This window comes from Pieris brassicae, chromosome Z (genome assembly GCF_905147105.1).
Source record: "Pieris brassicae chromosome Z, ilPieBrab1.1, whole genome shotgun sequence".
Classification (NCBI taxonomy): Eukaryota; Metazoa; Arthropoda; class Insecta; order Lepidoptera; family Pieridae; genus Pieris; species Pieris brassicae.
In genome coordinates, this window is record NC_059680.1 from 5,392,401 (window position 1) to 5,415,150 (window position 22,750).

The following is a 22,750-nucleotide window of genomic DNA, read 5'->3' on the forward strand; positions in this document are numbered from 1 at the left end:
AATTATTGCAAAGTTGCATGCATCATTTTTCGAAAAATAAGTTCATAAAGAAGTTTCACTTCTTACGTGTGAACACTAGTACTATTGTTTAGCCTGGGTTCAGAAATGGGAAGGAAATTCGTGTGATAAGAAAATTTCATCGACAACCCCTCTAAAATGAAACAACTAAGTCAATTAAATTTTATATTCCATAAACCCCAAAAAGAAAATATATATAACATGTTTCTTCCAGAACGAGTAGATAATTTTATATTGATTAGATCGTATTACAGTTTTAATCATTTCTTAGCTGGAACATCTGGTACATCGAATTCACTGACTTGGGCCTCGACTAACTGCTTACTTCTCAATTTGACGATAGCATGGCTTGGGACATTCGGATCTTCCACCTCAAACTCAATTAATCCTGAAAAGAATAGGGTGGGTTATTTATACCTTTAAATAAAATATAGGATTACTGGAAATATTAAACATATTTTTATATTTAGTAGTAACCATTTTTTTATAATGAAATGTCTTTTTTATAAACGTACATAAGTTAATCAATAACTGTACGAGGATTATATGATAGACTATTGTGTAAACAGCTTTAATAAGACCATCCATTAATTCGATATTGTACTATCAGCGAATCCGCCTTCAATAAAAATAGACTACTGTTAAAATACAATAGGCAGTAATAGAAATTGTAGCTTTTAGCGGCTAAAGCATTTACAGAGTGGTTTTACAGTACAGTAAAAGCAACTTCTCACTTAAGCTTATAACGTAATAGGATTTAAGCTTCCGTTCACTGTTGCACAAACAAACATACCTAGCCTGTAATTTCATCCAATCCATTTAGAACAACACTTGGTACTAAGTAATGCTTATACCGTATAACCAGACTTTTGTTTGAGTCTTGATGTTGCAATATGTATATAAATAAAAATGAAACGCAATATATGTTGCGAAGCGCTACTCTTGTAGACGGTGGAGCCAATTCGAAAAGTTTTTTTGGAAAAAAATTGAACGGAAAAACCTAAACTGTGTTTTTATTCTGGAAAAGCAAACAGTCCCTATGGGGTAGCATAGCAAAATGTTACATTTGTTGGTTTGTACCTAAAGGTAGGCTAAGTAAAAACGTCATATTGTTACGAGCTACGGGATTGGTTAAAAAAACGCCGTAGACCTCTTCAAGAGTTTTTTTTAATAAATCAACGAGGTATTTAATTATACTAAAAAGAAAAATTACGCGCTGAAATACACTATTTACAACACAAAAAATTATGTCACTAATTAGTTTAATTACGCGCACACAGTACTTTATCACTTGACATCACTATTCGCACTTTCACACTATCTCATCGGTGTTTTTGTCTTGGAATCCAACTGGAAACCGAATTCTTGGTCGCGTTTCGGCCCGCTAATATATGTCTGGGAATAATTATGAACGATGTTTGAGAACTCGATAGAGCCTCTCCTGAAACGGCCATAAATCACATTTCAGCTTGCTGAAAACATCGCTACCGTGTGGAAAAATCGAGAAATATTTCAGTCAACCCATCTTCGTAATAAAAGTACGTAAAATAATTTAGGCAAAATTAAATTCACGCGGCAGCTTGTATTGATTATAAACGAATATAGAAAGAAGATAATAAATATTATAGTAAGATTTAAAGAATTACCATTTAAGATAAAAAAATATAAGGTCAATATAAATACACAATATAATAAGGTCTGTTACGTTCACTTATTGAGATTTTCGTGTTTTATAAATTTCTTTGATTTATCGTAATTTCTTGTATGATATAATTATTGTATTATAATTTATATTACGCATACAATTAATACAATATTATATACGCATACAAAATTAAATTTATAATAAAAATGATATTTAATTTTTAATAGCAATAGCAGTACATCACGAATAAAATTAAACATAAAATTTCACGCTGAATAATAATTTATATCCTTATTTACGAGTATCTACCAGCTGTCAAAACGCCGATATACGTTTTCCTGTGTTTATATAAATATTATATAATCTAAAGTAAAGATATTCTTAAACTATAAAACTCGTTAATTGTTTTACATTAATCTAAAATATATATTATTTTAGTGACTATCGTTACTTCTTTATAAATATCGTGTATCGTTTTTGACAAATATCGTGTAAAGAAAAAAGAATAATTATTAGGTAAATCTAATTCTGATATAAATTCATATACCGTGCTGTATTTGTGTTTTAATAGACTAATTCTTACCGCCTTCAGCAACGACTTCCTCCTTGTAATTATCCCGCATAGTCCTGGCCAAGATGCCGTGATAGAACGCATTAGCATTAGCCCTTACATCAGCTGTTACATCCATCTTGGACACAGCCTGGATTAGAACGTTGAGTTTCTGTCTTGCGGTTAGAATCAGCTTGTCAACTATATTAATATACATACAAATTTGGTTCTAGTTTATAATTCTAGAATTAATTTTACTAATCAGAACAACAAACATAACTCTGCGTCTGCCGGTTATTAGCTGTTTGTGTCCACTACTACTAACCCAAATGGTGCTGCACCGGCAATCAAACCCTGAAGCTCTAGATTTTACGGACTTAACCAGTAAGCCACAGGAGCGGGTAATTGTACATATTTATACTTAGTTTCGAAATTCATATAGTAACATTAAGTCTAACGAAAGCCTTAAGAACAATATGTACCCACCAGTGAAACAATGGATATTAATTCAATTTTAATGTTTAAAAACACTAAAATAATCTACAGCTCTACTTATTGGTTACATGGCTCGCACAAATTCGAACTTACAATCGGCTTCAACCTCGGGCACGGGTTGTATCATATCTTCAAGAGCATACTGGATCGCAGCTGGAACTGGCCTCCTAGGAACATTAGGTGCTCCTGAAAAAGGTTTCCATAAACAAACTAATGTATTCCAAAATAAGAAGTTAAACAATTATTGATAAATGAAATTATACATTACCTCTGGATTGATAACTGCGATTGGTATTTTCTATCATAAATTTTTTTTATATTTATGGTAAATCAAATATATAATGAGATAAAAAGAACGCCCACCAACACTCGACAGCAACTGATTAATTTGTTGTAAAGAAGTCTTCATCTCGATAACAAGTTGTCCTCTGTCATTCAAAGCGTTGGTCAAATTTTTTTCCTCGCGATCTTCAGCTTCTAACGCTGCCTTCAGCTGATTCTTTTCAGCCACATACCTGCATCAAGTCAAAGGAAGTAGAACTCGACTTTAAGCTTGTTCGCATTTTCAACAAACAATGGCCCTACAAAATATCGTTTCTCAGAATTAATATATTTTAGAACACAAATAGTCGCGACTCTTACGAAATATTGGATGTTCATAACCGTGATGTAACCTGTTAATCTTACGAACTACGAATCTAGTATTTGTTTAGAAAAGATCTCATTTTAATTGAAATTCTCGTTTCTAGTTCCAACTATCCTTAGAATTTTCTTTCAACAAAGAGACTGCAGATGAATTTCACAATAATCCACATAAGCGAATATTTTTCATAGGAAATTGGTTCTGGAGCACATGGTATGTGGGACTGAAATTCGAACTAAATAAATAAGAACTTTAACGGCTTAGTTTATCCACACTTACTTTGTTAGAATTATTAAGGTTTTAGGAAATAATCTTAATTGTTTAGTATTTACAAATCAGGAGCAGAAATAAAAGCTTTCTCTTTATTAACAAGTTGTTGTCTCTATAGAGTAAGTTAAACGTTTTCGGTGATGTGGCAAAAATTTATTTTATATAAGGATTTTAAGAAAAATGGTAAGTGATAGTAACTCTACTAAATTCTACATTTCACATTATCTCTTTTTATCACTTAAATATAAAAAAAATACTCAAGTAAATTAAAGGTTAACGCCTCTTCATGTAAGTTGCCAATTAATAATTGCAACCCACACAGCCCGCAAGCCATACACCCGTTTCGTAGCAAAAATAATCATCGTTTTTGTGTTGGAAATCACAGAAGATTGAAAGGCACCTTATAGGAATGAATAGGATATTCGTCCTACAGAGAAAAAATCTTCGGTAAATTTGACTAAATATGTATCGTAATTAAATTTTGATTACGATGAAAATAGATCTATTAAACTTTCAAAGCGCTTAATGAAATCGTAAAATCTCTTAACAAAATGTCCCTCTAACAAATCGTAGCTTTCGACTTTGTGGCCTATAATTATATTTTGTCTATAATAATATTTCGATCGCACGTCACCGTTACACAAATTTTCCGAACAAACTAATCCTAAAATGTAATTATATCGTGGATGTTGTTAATAACCAAAAGCTATTCCAAAATATAAAATGAAAATCCTTGCAGTTATCTATAACATAGATAGATTAATTGTCTGCAATTTTGTGAAATAGTACATATATCTATATATATAAAAATGATCGGCTGGAAGGATTTCGCTAATTCTTTTTTTGTTGTGTTTGTGGAGAACGCCCTTTATAAGTAATTAAGAAAGAAGCGCGGCAATTGGAATATTTAAGAATACTTAACCACTATATTATGTAATCATTTAAAGTAATGCTCCGATCGGAGTTATTATATTGACAAAATACATATAAAATAATTACAGTCGCTAATTGTTTGTGGCATTAATCTTGAAAATCCATGTGTTTCACATGGCCAGTTATATGTCACCCCTTCCCATGTCGGAATATCAACAAAACTATTTAAATACGCGCCTTAAAATAACAAACAAAGAATGTTGTATATCATAAAGCATTTTTAGATAATTATACCAATTTCAAATCAATATTCATAGTTAAGACAGTATCACTACTGTCGGGTCCGCTAGTTTATTATAAAACAGCAAATAGTCAGCAAATTATGTATTTAACATCTGTTTTCAGTCATAAGATTTGGAAAAGATTATTTTTTTAAATTTGTATTGAAATTATTCAGGGCCGTTTAAAAATATATGAAAAAAAAATGTTAAAACTAACTTAAACTTATTACGTCATTGGCATATGTTTCCGTTTCGATAGCTAACAGTCAAACTCAGAGTATATTGAATTAATTTAATTTAATTTGTGACTGATTATATGAACATATTTTAATCCTTACACACACTTACCATTGATTCTACGTATTGGATGGATGGATCGTATGGATATGGGTGCAGGAAAAGATTCAAAATACTTTTGTTGTAGAAAGAAGGAAGGCCCTAATAAATAATATAATATTATTAGATATTTCTATACATTATACAATTTAAAATAATTATTTTTCTAAAATATGAGGACAAACGTGCGGGTCAGCCGTGTAAGGTGAGCTCAGCCTGATGACCACCAGAGCATGCAACGGTCACGTTCTGGTGGCGGCTTATTAGACCAGGCAGGCTCTTTGATTATAAATTCGAAAATTGAATGCATTCAGACTCATAGCAGTAGTAAATGCCATCTAATCTAATAGTAGGACTCGGTGCGAACGTGCACATGTCATACAAAATTGAGCTTATTGTCGTATTGAACACACATTAATATTCAAATCAACAAGCTTGTTATATCCATATTGTACCTAAAATATCATCCTCGGCGATGTGTTATGCTTTCTGTAAAACTTGAAAAGGAATATTGAATTAACATTAAATTGATATAAATTGCAATTAGAATGCAATTAATTAGTTCATGCGGAGTGGAAACTGATTAAGTCCCATTGATGCTCACTTAAGCACAACGTCTATTATTAAGGAATTACACTAATTAATTGTTCAAATTATCAAGCGTATTAATTGATTTATCTGTGATATAAGTCGGTGGGTTAAAAACTCAAGCATTGGCAAAGTCTATTTTTAAATCAAATGTCTGCCCTGGACAAGAACAAAACGTAAAAGCAAAAAAAAATAAACAATATGACTGGTTTGGAAACTTGAACTATAGGATTTCAACAAGCGTTCAATGAACAAGGGTTCTCGTACAAAATGTGACCAAAGGCCGAAATTCGTCTATTCCGACGACTGAACTTCGTTAAAACCCTGTCCAATTCCCAAAAAATTCTATTGACCAGATTTATAGACTTTCGGACTTTGAAATTAAAATAATTACAGTGTTTGGGTAAAGTTCTTCTTGAGTAAGTTCTTCCTTTGTATGCAATTAAGATAATTATGAACAGATTGAAGAATCTGACATATTCTAGATCGGCATTGCACTGCAATTATCATAGAAAGATGCACTCTGAGGCCAAACGTAAAGAGTTATAGCGTCCTAGAATAATCTTGAACTCGACAATCAAATATTACTGTTTTCTTGTTCTTCGGGTCAAAGCGACTAAAACTAAGTTCAAAATGAATGAAGCGATAAGTCCGTAATCATTGTTACCATAAACATAAACATTATAACCATAAAACCAAATGAACATATGATAGTCTGCTTAAATAAATAAATTATTATTATTATTATTTTGTATTTTTATACTCAAAGTTAAACAAAAACAACACTGTCAAATCTAAGCCGTAATAAATTATGATCAAAACAATACAAGTACTTTACCTTATTCCCGGTTATCTGAATAATAAAACTTACTGCGCAGTTTTCTCTTGTCCAACGTTTTTCAATGTGTCCAACATCAAGATTGCGTGTTTTCGATCTTCAATGAGAGCGTCTCTCTTCGCACTATTCAGCGTTAATTGCATCATAAGACGCTCCGTCTGATATGTCTGCTCCTTTAATCTAAAACAAGTAGAAAAAAGTGAATAAAGTGCCAACGACAATGTCATTATGCTTTTCCATAAAATATTATATCAAAGTTATACACTTTATATATCTTTCCAGTCTGCCCACTACACCGTTTTATATCATATTAGTCTGTGATATATAAAATATTCTATATATAAAGAAATACTATGCCGGTGCCGGTGCGTCACCTACTTATACGGAGCGTTGAGAAACAGCGAGAATATCTTACCGTACCTTGCATTTTACGCGACGTTTTAACACTAGGATGTTCAGGCAAAAAAGTGAGCAGATAGCTGGTGACCTAAACGAAGAGTTACTCATAGTAATGGTTTATATCTTTAATATATCCGATATCATATATATACATATATGTTTATTCCTTTGCTTGATTGCACGACATGAGTAGGCTGAGAGCAGACAGCTTAACGATGAAATATTAAAATTAAAGCTGTTTCAGAGCTTAAATAAAACTAATAAAGTTATGTCAACCCCAAATTACCGTAAAAGAATTTTGTCAAACGACGGTACAAGAGTGGCCTTTTGGAGTTTCTTACAGATTCCCATCACTTCCTCAAGCTCCCAATGTACTGAGTGCTTGCTACCCGTATCCTCGTCTTCATATAAATCATCCAGATTTGTTGCCTCCTATTACGTATGTATGCCAATTATTTTTCAAATAAAATTCCAATCGAGAATTACTATAGAGATAGAACGATCGACGAACGTGCATATAATAAACAAAAGTTCATCAACTATGTGCCCTCAACAAATCAATATCGCAGCTGAAATAACCAAACACTGCTATTTGCTATGAAAAATTAATCAATTTGATTTTTGGTACATGGAGATTATTGCAAATTTATTGAAATATTGTTTTCTAGCGCTGTTTTAAAAAAAATCCATTAGTATTCAAAGTATTATTTACTATTAAGGAAAATTGTTTCACTACGATACTTAAGATTAAATCGGAAAACGAATATTTTGATAATTTAGATAGACAATAATAAATATATTGGACTTGGATCTGACACCATTTTGCCTCTATTAATCAGGTTTTAATAGGCCTATTAAAATATAAATACGTCAATTGTGCTCCAGTGGACTTTCTATGTCCGCAAACACTCGCTAGTTCGGTGAAGGAAAACATAGGATACCGGAACCCTGAGACCCGAAAAGACAGTGTGTGAATGCTGATCACCAACTCGCCTTTCAAAACAAAAGATTACGATACATAAATTTAAAGCTCAGACTACTAGCCTATGTCTACCAATTTTAATTAGTTATTCGATTCCGAATCCGTCAGCCATATTATGTAATAATTGAACATTTTCTCTAAATAAATATGATGTATAATATACCTCTTTTCTGATTAAATTTGGAAATGAGTCAGTCAAATAAGCTACTTCACGTCGAACGAGTTTCAATGTCCTTTGTCTTTCTTTCATATTAACTTTTATCTCCTTCTCTAGTTTACTAAATTCAAACTTTCTATCGTCAAGATATTCCATTGCCAACTGCCCCATTTCAGTTGCACCCATCAGGCACTTTCCTTGGGCCCTACAGTCGAGTTTCAAAGCCTCCAAGACTATTGTGAAATATGACGAGTCCTAAAATAATGTAATTCAATCACTACATGTCAAAAGTTGAAATGTCCCATTAGAACATTTTAATTCAATTCAACTACAATTTGTACAGTTAAACTAAAACTACTAACATTGGTATTATTTGCTAAAGAATATTTACAAAAATATTAATTTAATTAATTATAATAGGTACTAACAAATAGAAGAACTTTCATTAGTTCACTCATCGGACAGTAAAACAAGCTCCGTTAACCTATGTAATTCGTAGACTATACAAAGCTTAGTCTATACTTTAAGCGTACAAAATCTATATTATTATATATAAGAGGTAATTTTTCGTATCACGCGTAACAAGTATTTTATTAATCAAGTCCACAACAACTATGTGGTCAAGGACGGACCCAGGGTTATGGGGTCATGACCTGCCCTACCTACAAAAAAGAATTACATAAGGAAAAGATGTATGGTTATAGCATGAGTTCTACTAACCGAACGGTCTAACGTCTATGAAACATAGGTATACTAAATCTTTCATCGAGTACATGTTGATATATTTTATATAAATAAAAATTAATCGCAAAATATGTTGCCAAGCGCAAATCTCAGAAAGACGGCGATGAATTCGAATAATTTTATTTTTATTTATTCCTTGAACTCTGAGGAAGGTTTTTATGGAGAGAAAAATTACAATAATTACTAATACCTAAAAAACTGTTTTTGTATTTGTGAACGTGAAACCTTGATGGAGTAGAATAGCAAAATGTACATGCATGATGTATTGGTATGTAGCAACTGAAAAGGTAGGCTAATAAAAAATCATATTAAGGCAAAACAAAGTTCGCGGGTCAGTAGTAAATTTAAAAAAAAGTAATCATCTAATAAAAGGCATAATATTCCAATATCTGTAGGTGTATTGTGTAGGTTTAAGAGTCTCATTGAAAATAAGCTTTTCTAATTATAAAGATGAAACCTACGCTATGAAATATATTTAAATTAAATAGGATGTATTTTGAATAACAGGAGCTTCACAATTTACTCGTTCGTAAAGATTCTGCAATGAGCTGAATTCAACACCGAACCGAGATACGTAAAATGCACAAAACTTACTTTACAACGTATTAATATTTTATTCTTATTTAGTATTTTAGAAGATAAGTCCGTTGGATTTCTCGTAACATTCCGATAGTAGCAACCTCATTTCTGGGTCCGTTTTACTAATTGTTTTATTAAGACTGAATTATGTGCCAATGCGAAACAATTATTTCACAAAAACTCGAAGGCAACGGTAAATAAATAAAATCTAATTAATTACAGAAATTAAATTAACTCCAATCATAAATTAATAATTATAATTTTAACAACAGTGCAATGCTACGTTTAGCTGAGTCTTTTCATTAATAAAAGGCTTTTTTTCTTTTTTTTCTCGAAAGGAAAGGTACTGAATATCTTCTTAACTTTTGATTGGATAAATTTATTTAAGCCTTTACTAAATTCCTTTACTCTTAATCAACAACAAAGTACAGCTGTAAGCCTAGGCCACTGTATAAAGGTCCGTTAAACACGGCTCACGCTTTGTTATTGACTATTTGTTTCATTATTCATACAAATTAGTTTGGTGTTAGCGGGTCACGCATGTCGAAAAACGATTTTGTATCAAGCCCACAGGAGCTCTCACCGGCCACAAACAAAAGACTCTGACCGGTAGACCTATGCTGTTTATATTGTGTCTGTGGAATATTTCTTACGCGGCCGGAGTAGGTCGGTATTTGTCAGCGGCTTAATAAAGAAAATAAAAAGTACTTATTCTTTGTAAGTAAGACTCTTTTAAAATGTCTGGTTACCAGTTCTACTATAACACACTTAACTCATATATAAATTGCAAACACAATGACAACAATAAAAACTTAACTTTTTATAACGTACTTTTGCCTACACCAAACCGCAATACGCGATGCCGCGCACAGCACGGATGTTTGTGTAGGAGCACGTGTGTACGTATATGTAAGATCCCAGTTACAACGAGAGAACGGGTAGATGTAAAGGAGCCTATTTCATTTATTGTAAAGGTGTACTATAGATAAAAATGCATATATAGTAGAGAAGTACAGAAAAAAACAGAAGAATATTTTGTCGTTTCGTATGAAAAGATATAAACTTCTAATAAAATGGTATTAAGAATGAAAATAAGTTATAAGTACAATTATTGTGAAACTGGCTTAACTTTTATGAAACTCGAATATGGTAACTATTAACAAATCAAATACTTCTAAACTTATACACAGCGTAAACTAATATTTATTTCGGATAACTTTTTAATAGGTTTAATAATATCTCTGTAGGAGAAAGTTACCTTTTTGAGTATATCCAAAATTTTCTTGTACATAACTTTTATGGCCAACGCTGCATTCTTTTTTATATTAGCGCGTTGAACATAGTTAGCAACAGCCTGCTCCTTTTTCTCTGCGGGCAATTTCCCACCAACTTCGAACAATAGGCGATCACGTAACTCCGCTGATTCCAACTAAATCATATTAAAATACGGAACATTAATTTCAGAGTATAATAGTGAATTGTTAAAACCTCGAGAAGCGGTGTTGGCCTAGTGGTAACAGTGTGCAAAAATGCAAATCGTGAAAAAATGCACGGCATGACAAAAAGCGTATCATCTACTTGTCTACGAAATTATTAAAGGAACGGATGCAATCTGAGGCCAATAAAGGGTTCTAAGTTATAACCTCTCTAACTATAATATCCATCTTTCTAATATTTAACTTTATGCATACTATTAACTACTATAATACTGTTAAAAGGTATTGTACTTATATTTACTGAGGCTAGAAACTTTATCAAGATATGTTGTTTATTGTGTTTGTAAAATATTATTCAATTTATGGCATCAACAGCACTTAAACGATAATTACAGATTAATGCTTCCAAGTATATTCGTAATACGAATAACAATTTCACACTGAAGCATCCACTAAATAATTTAATCACCTCACTGTAAACTCCGTTAATGAGCAGTGGACTTATAGGATTAAAATCAACTAAATATAGCTAACAAATTTATTATCTTGTTCTGTCTAAATAATTTTCTTGTATTATAACGAAATATATTAAAATAATATATTATTACGACGGGTGACTTAAATGTTAATTTCTGTATATTTCTCCTCGTAAGTCTTTTTTATGTAATTAAATGCCTTGCGGATTATTTTAAAATAAAATAAAAATTCTCTTCTTCTCAAACTACCGATAACAATACAAATGTAAAAATGGCATAGTATAAAATTGATTTATTTTTATAAAAAACAAAATTAATATTTTTTACGGATAACTTGATTATTATAACGTAATATTTATTGTCACGAAACAAATATAGCCAGCTGCATACTAGACTGTTCTAGTTCCAAATATATTACAGTTGGGATTATAATATTGATTATTATAAGTGGTTACAATTTTCAGAAAACTTTTTGTTTTGTGTCTCATTACGTTACACTAGCAGTATTTATTTTCAGTACTGCTAAGTTATGTTAAACTATACTAAAACTACCAAACTACATTCGCAAAAATATTAATATTTTTATAAAAATGTATTATATATTTATATTTTAATATTGTTCGACGTAAGATTATCTCAAAAAACCTGGGTTAGGCGAAAGGTCTCCATTTTCTTTTTCTTCGTATAGCGAATTCTATCAAGCTGTTTTCTTTTATTAAAATTTTCCTGATGAATACTTTCCAATACTCGCTGTAAATAGAAGTTCAATAGTTATAATTCCATGGTTTTATTTATTTTTCCAATGTATAAGCTACGCCTCCACTAAACTCGTAATCAAAACAAAATACTAGTTTTATTATTTTTGTACACGGAACCGGCCATTGTATTTTCGTACCAATTAAAATGTTTATAAACATCGAATAATATGATTTATATCTAAAACAAAGTTCAACTCTTAACGTTATAAATTAATAAACCTACGATTTTCATTTATGTGACTACACTGAATTGGAGACTGCAATATCAATACGGATTTTCAATCATATGAGTCTGAAAAGAGTTCAAAAACATATATGAAAATATTATTATAATCGGATATATTGAAGTTGATGGGACATTTTTTAAAGAAAAGCTCGAGTTACTTTTATATTTCAGAGATTTATTGTTCATCTTGAGTCGGTATAGTTATTTGCCTGTGAGTAGAAGCTATCGAACTGTCCACCACATAACCTATTAGGGTGACATGACTGGACTTCAGAGATAAATCGCAAAATCTACTCAAATCCTTTTGTCCCATAGATAAAAAACATCTGTATTCTTTTTGTATATTATAATGCATTTAGTACATAGTATAAGGCATTTACGACAATTACTTTAAATATTTTATATTACTTACAAACATACCTACTACAACTTAGCTCTTATTTAAAGTAATGTAAGTTATTAAAACATCGATATCAGAAATCCTAATAGATTTTTTAATTGTGGTGGTCTTGTGCAATATTAACGAGCTCCGTTAAGTACCTTACAGAGCTGTCATAGGTATCGCATAAAACACTTGTTGGGAATGGAACGTTTGGAATTAAGCAGATTACTGAGCGAACACCTGATTTTGGTAAGCTTCCATTGTTTACAAGCTTCGATCGTGCTGTACGTACGTTGTAATATACTACAAATAAATTTCAATTAAACCTACACGTGTAGCACCATAAATTTATCGAAGAATCTTTTCATTGCCCGCGGCTTCGATGTGAATAAAATTTGAAATGATTACTAACAGTCAGTTGACAAAATGCAATAACTCGTACAACCAACAAGAAAACAGTCAACCACAACCACAAGGTAACGGATCGTAGTGACATACCTAAGTTGTGTAGGTTTTTTTTTTATATTCTTTATTTAATTATTTTATATTTTTCTCTCTCTAATTAAAAAAAACAGTCAGTTCTATTTTAGACTGTTCAATATGGCAACCAGTTGCTAATAAAATATATAACACATGAGCGCACCAAGTTCGTAAGCGGATTACAAGTCTAGTTAATGGAAAGTTATGTTTTATATATTTTATTTAGTGCACGATGTCTGGATTTATTTTAATACTAATTGTATTTAATGTCTTTATCCTGAATCGGGATGTTTTTAATCGGGAATAAGACGGAAATACAATGGAATAAATATAAATAAGTCGTGTACCTACCCTAATTCCATAAAAAAGTCTTCAATAGTAAAAATAAATTCAATAAAAAATAATTAGATTTTAATTTAAATAATTTATGTTGGCTGCAATTTTGATTGACCTGCCGACATGTCCGAACTATATTATTAAAAAAAACTTACATCTGCCTGACTATTCATGTAAGTGAGCTGCAAGCGTTTGTGTTCCTGAAAGGCATTACGTAAAAACTGCTGGTCCCCATAAACAGCTACACCCAATTCCTCCCGCTTTGTTGTAATATCCTTTCGTAACTGTCGAATATCACGACAATATCTCTTCTTTTGCTTCGACAAGTCCCCCTCATGGATTTTCCTATCACGTTCTGCAATATCAAACAAAACATTGATCATTTTCTTATTTACTAATAAAATAATAATGTAAACGTCTTTGTAATAAAAAAACAGTACTCATTTCATAAAATCTTATTTAATTAATTAAATCTATATGATAAATAAGATTTAAAAAAGTAATAAAGTTTTCGTCATACTTTCATGTATATATATATATAGGATAATAGGAATGCTACAATTGATTTATTCTGTCATAGGATTAAATAGGAATAAGTAAATGTTACTCTGTTGAAAGTTCCAACTTGTGTTGCGCTCAATTAAGAATATTTCTTAGCAGAAAGAACTTTCCGAGATATTGATTATTTATAAACTTTATTCAATTGTAAAATAAACCTTAACACAGAACAATAAAGGTTATTATGGTACATGACATATTAAATTAATGAGGCAATCTTGCTAGTTGTGGTCTTGGTATCGGCTTAGTTATAATAAGGGATTATAATGTAAGTTTAGTAATGATTAACTTGCCTATAAATTGGTAATTTGATTTATGATTATTTTGAGTACAAAATATATATTACATGGACTACTTAACTTATGGACACTTTTAACGAGATCATGCTTTGTCTTATCGTAATTTTGGTACTAATTATCTTTAAGATACTTTCATTGCTTGCTTGAAATCAGTCGTTAACTTATTTGGCGTTCCTTGTACGAACATACTACAAGCCTTAAATATAATTAAAGACGAGAGTAATAAGTCTCATGTAATAGAGACGACGGAATATTGTTTAGCCAATTGAGGATTATAATACGAACAATATGTTAGGTTCGTAAGCCTTACTTATCTGTAAAAATATTTATCAAAAACATTTGGCGATGTTAATAAAAATATATTTATTAAATGGAAGACAACTCAAATAGCTATTAAATATCAACGTCAAAACTTACTACTCACATCGTGACATTATTAAAGAAACTCTTATAAAAACATTACAGCACAATGAAAATCTCAGGAGTTTTATACAATGAAAACTTTTAGATAATGGTAAATTCAAAGAATTCATTGTTAACCATTAGTAGTTAATTGTGTGTTAATGCTTTTAAAGTGAAGGGATTTTCCATTGAAATTTATACATGTACTGTCATTTGAGATACAATAATAACAGTTTTATCATATATTTTGTTTCAGCTCAGATTCAATGCTTTGTTTGGGATATTGTTTATTAGTTTAATGCATTTTTGTGCAATGAGTAGATCTGATGAATCAATTAGTTAGTTGATTAAATAAAAATAATAATATTGGTTGGCATTATTCACCGTTATATAGTTAGCAATAGCTTTAGACGAATTATGCATCATTTATGGTGTTGATTTGCGGGGCAAAATCTGATGAGCTTAGTTTCCCACTAAACGGAAGTGGTTAATTCTACGATAGGCACATACATATAGTGGATTTTCATGTTTGCTTTTGATCCAACCTTTTTCATGGGATGAATAAGATTCTACAAACTTCAGACATTAAAAGTCTTTATTGTAATAGATGTTGATTCTTACAATTAATTCTTTATTCATTCATATAAACCGAAAAGAGTGAGTGTCAATGTTTACACTAGTGGCCCAGGGATTTGCAGCTTTAGCCAGTTAAAGGAAACACTTAATTGAATTGACCACGTCAAGTGCGCTGCCACTTATCCAGAAAGTCATGTCATAAAATTCTTACAATTTAACTTGTATCTAGAAATAAGTCCGGTTATGGTTGTTGGAGGGATGTTTAAATGTATCTTAAATGAAGCTTTTTGATTGAAGCTGGGTGTCAACTGGCTTTCATTGTTTAGAACATAAGCTTATAACTAACATACAATCTGGGATAGTGAGGTTGTGACGCTAACAGAAAACTAACTTAGTTTATGTATGGGTTCTAAAATCTAAGTGACACTGTAATATAAGTGTAGTCGACCTTTTGGACATTATCAGTGTCGGAAAAACTAAAGGGCTCATTTTGGCTTCAACTGTTTAATGATTGCTTACATTGCTTACATGTGGTTTCCGTTTTTAATATATACATATATGGACATAAACACATACATATGGACTATCCACCAAATGTTTTTAATTAATCTTTTCGGTATTATTATATTATATAACAAAAAGCCTATATATGTATAATCTTACCGTATAATTTTATGAGACCACGATATTGGTTGATCTTATCTTTAATTACCCAGTTCTCATCTTGCATTCCATGAATGCGTACTTTCGCAGCCGACAACATTGTGGCTTTATAAAATCTTTAAAAAAGCTCTATTTCTAAGTATTTCCAATAAAGTTTATATTAAGTTCACACAGCATTGAATGCTTTCAACGATGGTTTGTTTACACTTTGTGTCATTTTATTTTTTTATAACCAAAGAGGTTTTATAGCTAGTGAAAGATGTTTTAATGTTTGAACATACCCCATAGGGTATCGAAATTCACCAAGTGACTAGTGTTTCTTAAGTGTTCTTAGTGTTTCTTTATCCCTTTATATAAGCGGGCACGCGACTTTTACATTGATTTTAGTTTTTACGAAATTGACTATTTCACCAACCAAAGCGAATCATTGTTTTGCCAATAACCCAGAACATAGAGGGCCATGAGAAGAGTGGAAGTGAACCATAAACCACGTCATTAACATATACATGCCTTATTATCGAGATGCTATTTAAATGGAAACACGAATGAAGAATCGAAATATGACGAATTTAACAAAAAAATATGCACAAATTAGTATCGAAAAACGCATAATATGAGACAATTTTATATGAATATTGACTCTCATTTTTTATAGATAATGTAACAACACTATAATAATATTATAAATGTGAAATTTTGTCTCGTACTTTTTCAAGCTTCATGGTATAAGTCAGTTTAATAAAGATTCGCCCGACAAAATGATTTTATTTTTACGTATAAAAGTAAATGGCCATAATCATGTGCTTAGTTTTATTCATTATTTCTAAAACTTGTGATATACTTCAATAAAATAAATTTTACGTATATTGTATACGTGTGGCGAATTTCAAAATGTATGCTGCATATTGTAATACGTGTTGCATTCCAAAATTGTCGGTCGATCTTTCAGGTATGAATCACTTCGTTCGTAGGGAAATTTGCTTTCTTTTATATCTACATCATGAACTATTTAGCAAAAGAAAATCTCAAAGTATTGAAAGTTATATGATATATATTATATTAGATGTTAAATAAATAAAAACATATCTAATGTATATTTATTTAAACTACAAAATGAGCCTAAAACTTAAGCATAAACATTAACAAATTTGAATAACAATCAGAAAGTTAAGTCAGAAATAACAGTACAGCTAAATCTAAGTCTTTTTTGCAGCATCCGGGTCACCTAAGACTGAGCATAGCGCTCTATGAGTTCGGTCTCCACATTGGGTTCCCTGGGGGCAATTGCTGCAACTTTGACCAGCTTCGTAAATGGGAAATCCCTCTATATTACCAGCCGGTCCATAATTGCAAATCGTGAATGCCAAAATCTGTGTCTGCTTACGTTTTTCTTCCTGTTCACCCAAGTCAAATACACCACGGTGTAAGGGTGACTCCTTTAAACCAATATTCCTTGTGATATTAAAATCTTCCAACTTTGTAGACTTTGATGTAGTAAATTTTGTCCTTCGAAGTAAATTTTCGGTTATAACAGATGTACGTGTAACAAGTATTTTGTCCGTCGGAGTGGGAGGTGTGCGTCTTTTTCTGAAATGAACACAGGATCTCTTTTTAGCTGTACAAAGCGCTTGTGAACATCCTAATCGCCAAGTAGAGGCCCAGGCCGCTGTGGAGTACCAATGTGCATTGCAACCTCCCGGAGCACTGCAATTGCTAAGTTTAAAAGACCAAACGTAGTCAGGGTGCAGCGGTCTTGAGCCTGAAAACCATCCGCCTACAGCATCAGCCAGTACCTGAGCTTCAGTCACTCGTGGAACTACTGGTCTTACGTCTATATTCTGTAAGACATTAAATCGTATCGTATTTCTACATTCATCATGGCGCTTCTGACATTGGCGTGCCCATAACTCCGCCATTTCTTCGAGCTCATAATCCCAGTACATCTTCCGCATATTTGCCGCGGGTGGTTGGCCCGGCTCTAGTCCCATCGCAATGTTATCCCGTTGTCTATTATGTAATACAAGCAATTGATATCTCATCCATCTGGTCATTCCCGAAGCGAACAACCTGGAACTCTGTTTACCTTTTGCTACACACATTGTATGTTGATTTTTTAAAGAGCAATCGGGATGATTGCAGTAGTCTGTTAATGTTCTAGACTCATTATTATTTCCACAATAAACAGCATTCCAAAAGAAGGTATTTAAAATGATAAGATATATTATCATTTTGTGATTAGTTTAAATAAAAAAACTTACATTTACAAAATATTGTTGATTTTGATTATTCTGAATATAACTGTCAAGTAAAAAAAAAGTTAAATTTCTTCCCCATAGAAATTCTATTTTTAGATCTGTAATTTTAATAAACCGTTGCGACGGAAGTTTAAATAATATTCCATGTCCGCCAGACTTTCAAGCGAATAGATTTTAAACGTAATTTGTGCATTTAATCACATTTCATACGGTTCAACGGATTCACAATATTTAAAGGCTCTGCTTTATCTAGTTCTGTTTATAAATAAGTTTAGTTATATAGTCTGTACAATATATTTAAACAAAGAAAAATGTTCAAGATTTTTGGGTGTAATTTCTTAACATCACATTTAAATAAAGCATACTCTAAAGATTTCTACGCACAAATCTTATAATGATATAAATTTCATACGTACGCGTACACATTATATGTATATATAATAAATATAAACGCATCCTTATGCACCATGACATTGTCGTCACGAACACAGACTTTTAAGTTGCAATTATATTTATTATGAATATTTTATATTTTTAGACATGTTGTTTGATATTTTATTAACACAATGGCATATAAAATTGTGCAAATTGTAATTAGAAGCAGCCTTCTAGTAATGATGGTGATTGGATTTTTCTTCAATTCAGAATCTGGTAATTTATCATCGTTCGGGAATTTCATCACCTTGGGTGTATACGGTGGATACAGTATAATTGTTTTGGGATTATTGCTTGAATCCGGTTTGAACATTCCGTCGAATAGATTCTTTGATTCGGCGTTCATTATTGCAGGATTAATACTAAATTTAATTTGTGGCATTTTATCCGTAATTGAATTCTATAATGAGTATCATTTTAATACTAACCAAAGCATGACCTTGACCTTAGTGTCCTTCTTAAGTGTACTAGTTATGACTATCGATTTGACGATTAATTGAATGTTTTTATATCGAAGACTGTATGAGTTTTTTTATTATATATTTTTGTAGATTTGCTTTATTTCTTGTAAAAGTTATATTGAAAGGAGTTCCAAGTATTTATAAAAATATGTAAGTACAAAAACGTAAATATATATAGATATACATATAGGTATGTAAAAATTGAACCCAAACCAAGCGTACCAGGGCTTACCAATACTTAAAAAATTACGACTATGTTCCGTAAAATAAAGGAAGGTTATGTATTTTTAAATCTACCACCAAGATATTTCATGAATTTTTGTATCTTATAGTCAATGCTATGACATTGCATGTTCAGACTGCCTTTGCGAATTCGCAAAATTCCCCAATAACATTATGGGATTTCGTGCAAACATTATTCTCTAAATTTTTTGAGCGAATTCAAACGTTCCTGCATGTGCATTAGTTTATTATGATTACATAAGATATCTGACATTATTCAAAATATATAGATTAATTTATGCTTTTAAGTGTAATTGCTTGCTTTTTGCTCTCATCTCAAAAGAATGTAAAATCTACAGCATCAAACTTCTATTTTATAAATAGATAAAGCTAAATTAGTACGTTTCATACATTCATAGCCTTTTATTTCGAGGGTAAAGGGATTGGGAGGTGGTTTTAAACGTATTATTATTTAAACCGGCGAACAACGGCCGGCAGAGCAACCCGCCAGCCCTCTGGCATTGAGCGTGTCTATGGATTTCGTTATCACAACATCAGGTGAGTCTCCTGCCCGCTTTCCCCCTGTTCTATAAAAAACTACTCCAACAAACTTTACTCAGCTACTTATGCCGTGATAGCCGTGTTACAGCTATTTCAAATTTGGCCAAAACAAAAACTGAATTGTTGAAAACCGGTGCTATGCTGCAAAATTGTGAGTATGGTTTGTACAATTAGCCATCACCGCTGGGAGAAATTTTTTTACATAAAAAAAAACTTCCATGTTCTTTTTTCTTCCGGTAGAAAATCTCTATCGGAAAGTGTAGTTTTCAAGTTGAGTGCATTATTATAATAATAATTAAAACACAGCCTCACACACATCGCGGGCTGCGTACTACTCAGCACACCTTTAATTAAGCCTTAGCATAAGAAGTTGCCGAGAGCGGAAAGCTTTAGATTAGGAATCTAAGACAATTGTAACTTTTTACAGGTATTACAGAATAGTACATCAATTACAGAATTTGGTTATTTAGGTTTAGGTTAGGGGATAATTCCCAATTAGATAAGTCTCCTTAGCAGAATTTTAAGTGAGTTAGATAGAAGGAGTTTCCCTAGCCTCTTGGTTGTTATAAATAAAGAAAATAAACTATGTTTATTTTATAATGTAGTAGAATATATCTATTAAATATATCATCAAGTTATTACCGTTAATGTATCTATGTTTTTTATCAATATGCCTTACATTTATTTGTACTATGTGAAGCTATAAGGCAATGTGAATAATAAATAATAAAATTTGGACAGTATAATTAAGAATCATTTTGATACAAACTTTCTGTGACGGCCCCAGATGTAGTCCTATATGTAGATATAATTCTACGTAACCATACCATATTAACAGTGGCACACTTACTGGCTGGTATTTTTTTTTATTTGTTGATAATATCTTTAATAGTTACGAGTATTTTTCGACCGTAAGATATGACCCCTACAATTATGTGGGAGCCTTGACAGGTCTTAATACCTCTCCTTGCAGTTGCAGAGTATCACTATTATATTGAATAAATAAATAAAAGTATTTAATTATTTTGTCAGTAATTCGTATGAGAGGAATGCCCTATGAAACTGAAGGATTAAGGAATTGATGTTTATTTTTATTTCCGACGATGAGCTATCTAGAGTCCATGTATATGTGTAGATAACATATACAATACATTTAGGCCTTTTAATAATAATGGTATACAACTTCTAATTTCTTAGATATTCTCTTTAGTTGTCGTTTTTAAAAATATCAGACATATATAACACATGTCCAAATCCGGACACGCTTTATTTTTTTGTAATTAAATCTTACACACGTTTTATTGTTTTTTACGTCTTAATCCATAAACATTAATCCATTTAATTTTACAGTTAAATTTAAAAACAAAGCAATTATATAAAAGTACAGTAATAACAAATTACTCGAATTCGGAGACATACGGCTTCTCTTTCTGATAAACGCGCGTATCGGCGTGTTTGTTTGTGGAGTGAAATCTAAATATAATCAATAACTTTAAAACGAAAATAAAAATTCTGCATTGGTAAAGAACCGGAACTAACCGAAATCAACAGCCAGAAATTGTCTTAAAAGTAAAGGAAAAGTTATGAAAGCTGTGAAAGGCTCCTCCATCTTTGAATTCAAGCATTTTTCGTAAATGTGGCGATATTAGCGCTTAAATCGTTACGATTATGGTGTTATAATCAAGAAAGACTTAAAAAATCTCCCATTGAGCAAAAAACAGCGGTAACCAGATTTTTGAGACTGAAAGAAGCTAGGGAGGCGGCCAAAAAGTTGCTGGCCTGCTACGAGCATTGTTTTTTATTTAAGAAGAAATAAAAATTCAGTTATTGTTAGAATATATTATTACGAAGAAAGGTAGAATGAAATGCTTCTCGATTTTTCTAAAACTTAAAACTTACGTTTTTAGCAAGCTGAAATGTGATTTATGACCATATCAAGAGAGGCTTTATTACATTCACGAAAATTTGCATAAAGTTACCCTCGTTTTCAGGAGGTAAAATATGCCGAGTGCGAATCTGAGAGATTAAGTGAAGAGTTAAAAGTTATTACTTAATTACGTTGATAATTTTAAAATAAAATGAGATTTACGGCGTTTCTTTCACGTAACAATATGATGGCTTCGACATGAAAATAACTTCGACCACCATTGTTTTCTTCATCTCTATATATATTAAATTCTCGGGTCTCAATGTACGTTCCCATACTCCTCTGAAAGTGCTGGATCGATTCTTATGAAATATTTTATGCATATTCAGTTAGTCTGAGAATCGGCTACTATTAATATATTTGAAACTACTTAGTGATAAGAGGTATCCACCCCAAATTTATTTTTTTATTTTTTAGACATTTTTTTTGTTTTTATATTTTTAAGATACATCATACACAATTACATACAACATTAATTGTCACCCCGTTACGATCAACCCCGACTTTTGTTATAGTAGATAGTTATTTTTATTGAACTAAATAAATGTTCTTATAATATACATGTCAAAACGACGTTTGCCGGGTCAGATAGTAGTAATATAAATTGTTTTTATTATGTAAGATTTTATTCAAGATATTTCTTCTAAATTATTGTTTAATATTGACTCTGGTCTTGATTAAAACTTTATACATACTTTATTTATGTGCAAAGTTGAATCCTGACTTACGCGAATTCCACTTAGGTAGTCGGGAACAACCTATCACGTAAGTCCGGGTATTACTGTACTCATATGTCACAGCGTAAATACATTTTGGCTGAAAGAGACTGTGTTTTACTTTCATATCTATATGGCATTACAATATTCAAATATTACAGTTGAAGTATTAAATCCTCAGAA

The 22,750-nt window shown here is 31.4% G+C and overlaps 2 protein-coding genes across 2 annotated transcripts; both read right to left on the reverse strand.

Annotated features, from left to right (window-relative positions):
- Nucleotides 1–218: 218 nt before the first annotated feature.
- Nucleotides 219–16,183, reverse strand: LOC123718622. Its single transcript, XM_045675285.1, has 11 exons — nt 15,991–16,183; nt 13,648–13,847; nt 11,956–12,060; nt 10,657–10,827; nt 8,082–8,330; nt 7,223–7,368; nt 6,571–6,717; nt 3,072–3,223; nt 2,802–2,894; nt 2,247–2,414; nt 219–406 (listed from the first exon to the last, which is right to left on the reverse strand). Exons 1-11 carry the CDS (start codon nt 16,088–16,090, stop codon nt 279–281), a joined length of 1,659 nt encoding a protein of 552 aa, XP_045531241.1. The 5' UTR covers nt 16,091–16,183; the 3' UTR covers nt 219–278.
- An 886-nt stretch (nt 16,184–17,069) lies between these two features.
- LOC123718609 (venom allergen 5-like) lies at nt 17,070–18,283 on the reverse strand. The gene has a single exon (XM_045675263.1). It carries the CDS (start codon nt 18,216–18,218, stop codon nt 17,187–17,189), a length of 1,032 nt encoding a protein of 343 aa, XP_045531219.1. The 5' UTR covers nt 18,219–18,283; the 3' UTR covers nt 17,070–17,186.
- Between the last annotated feature and the right edge of the window lie 4,467 nt (nt 18,284–22,750).

Bases quoted from the DNA above. Each gene is read 5' to 3' on its own strand.
- LOC123718622 (XM_045675285.1), bottom strand. From the start codon at position 16,090: ATGTTGTCGGCTGCGAAAGTACGCATTCATGGAATGCAAGATGAGAAC. The intron at 12,061-13,647 runs GTAAGTTTTTTT...TTCTATTTACAG, and splicing joins ACATGAATAGTCAGGCAGAT to CGAGTATTGGAAAGTATTCA. The intron at 10,828-11,955 runs GTTTTTTGAGAT...AATATGATTTAG, and splicing joins AGACCTTTCGCCTAACCCAG to TTGGAATCAGCGGAGTTACG.
- LOC123718609 (XM_045675263.1), bottom strand. From the start codon at position 18,218: ATGATAATATATCTTATCATTTTAAATACCTTCTTTTGGAATGCTGTT.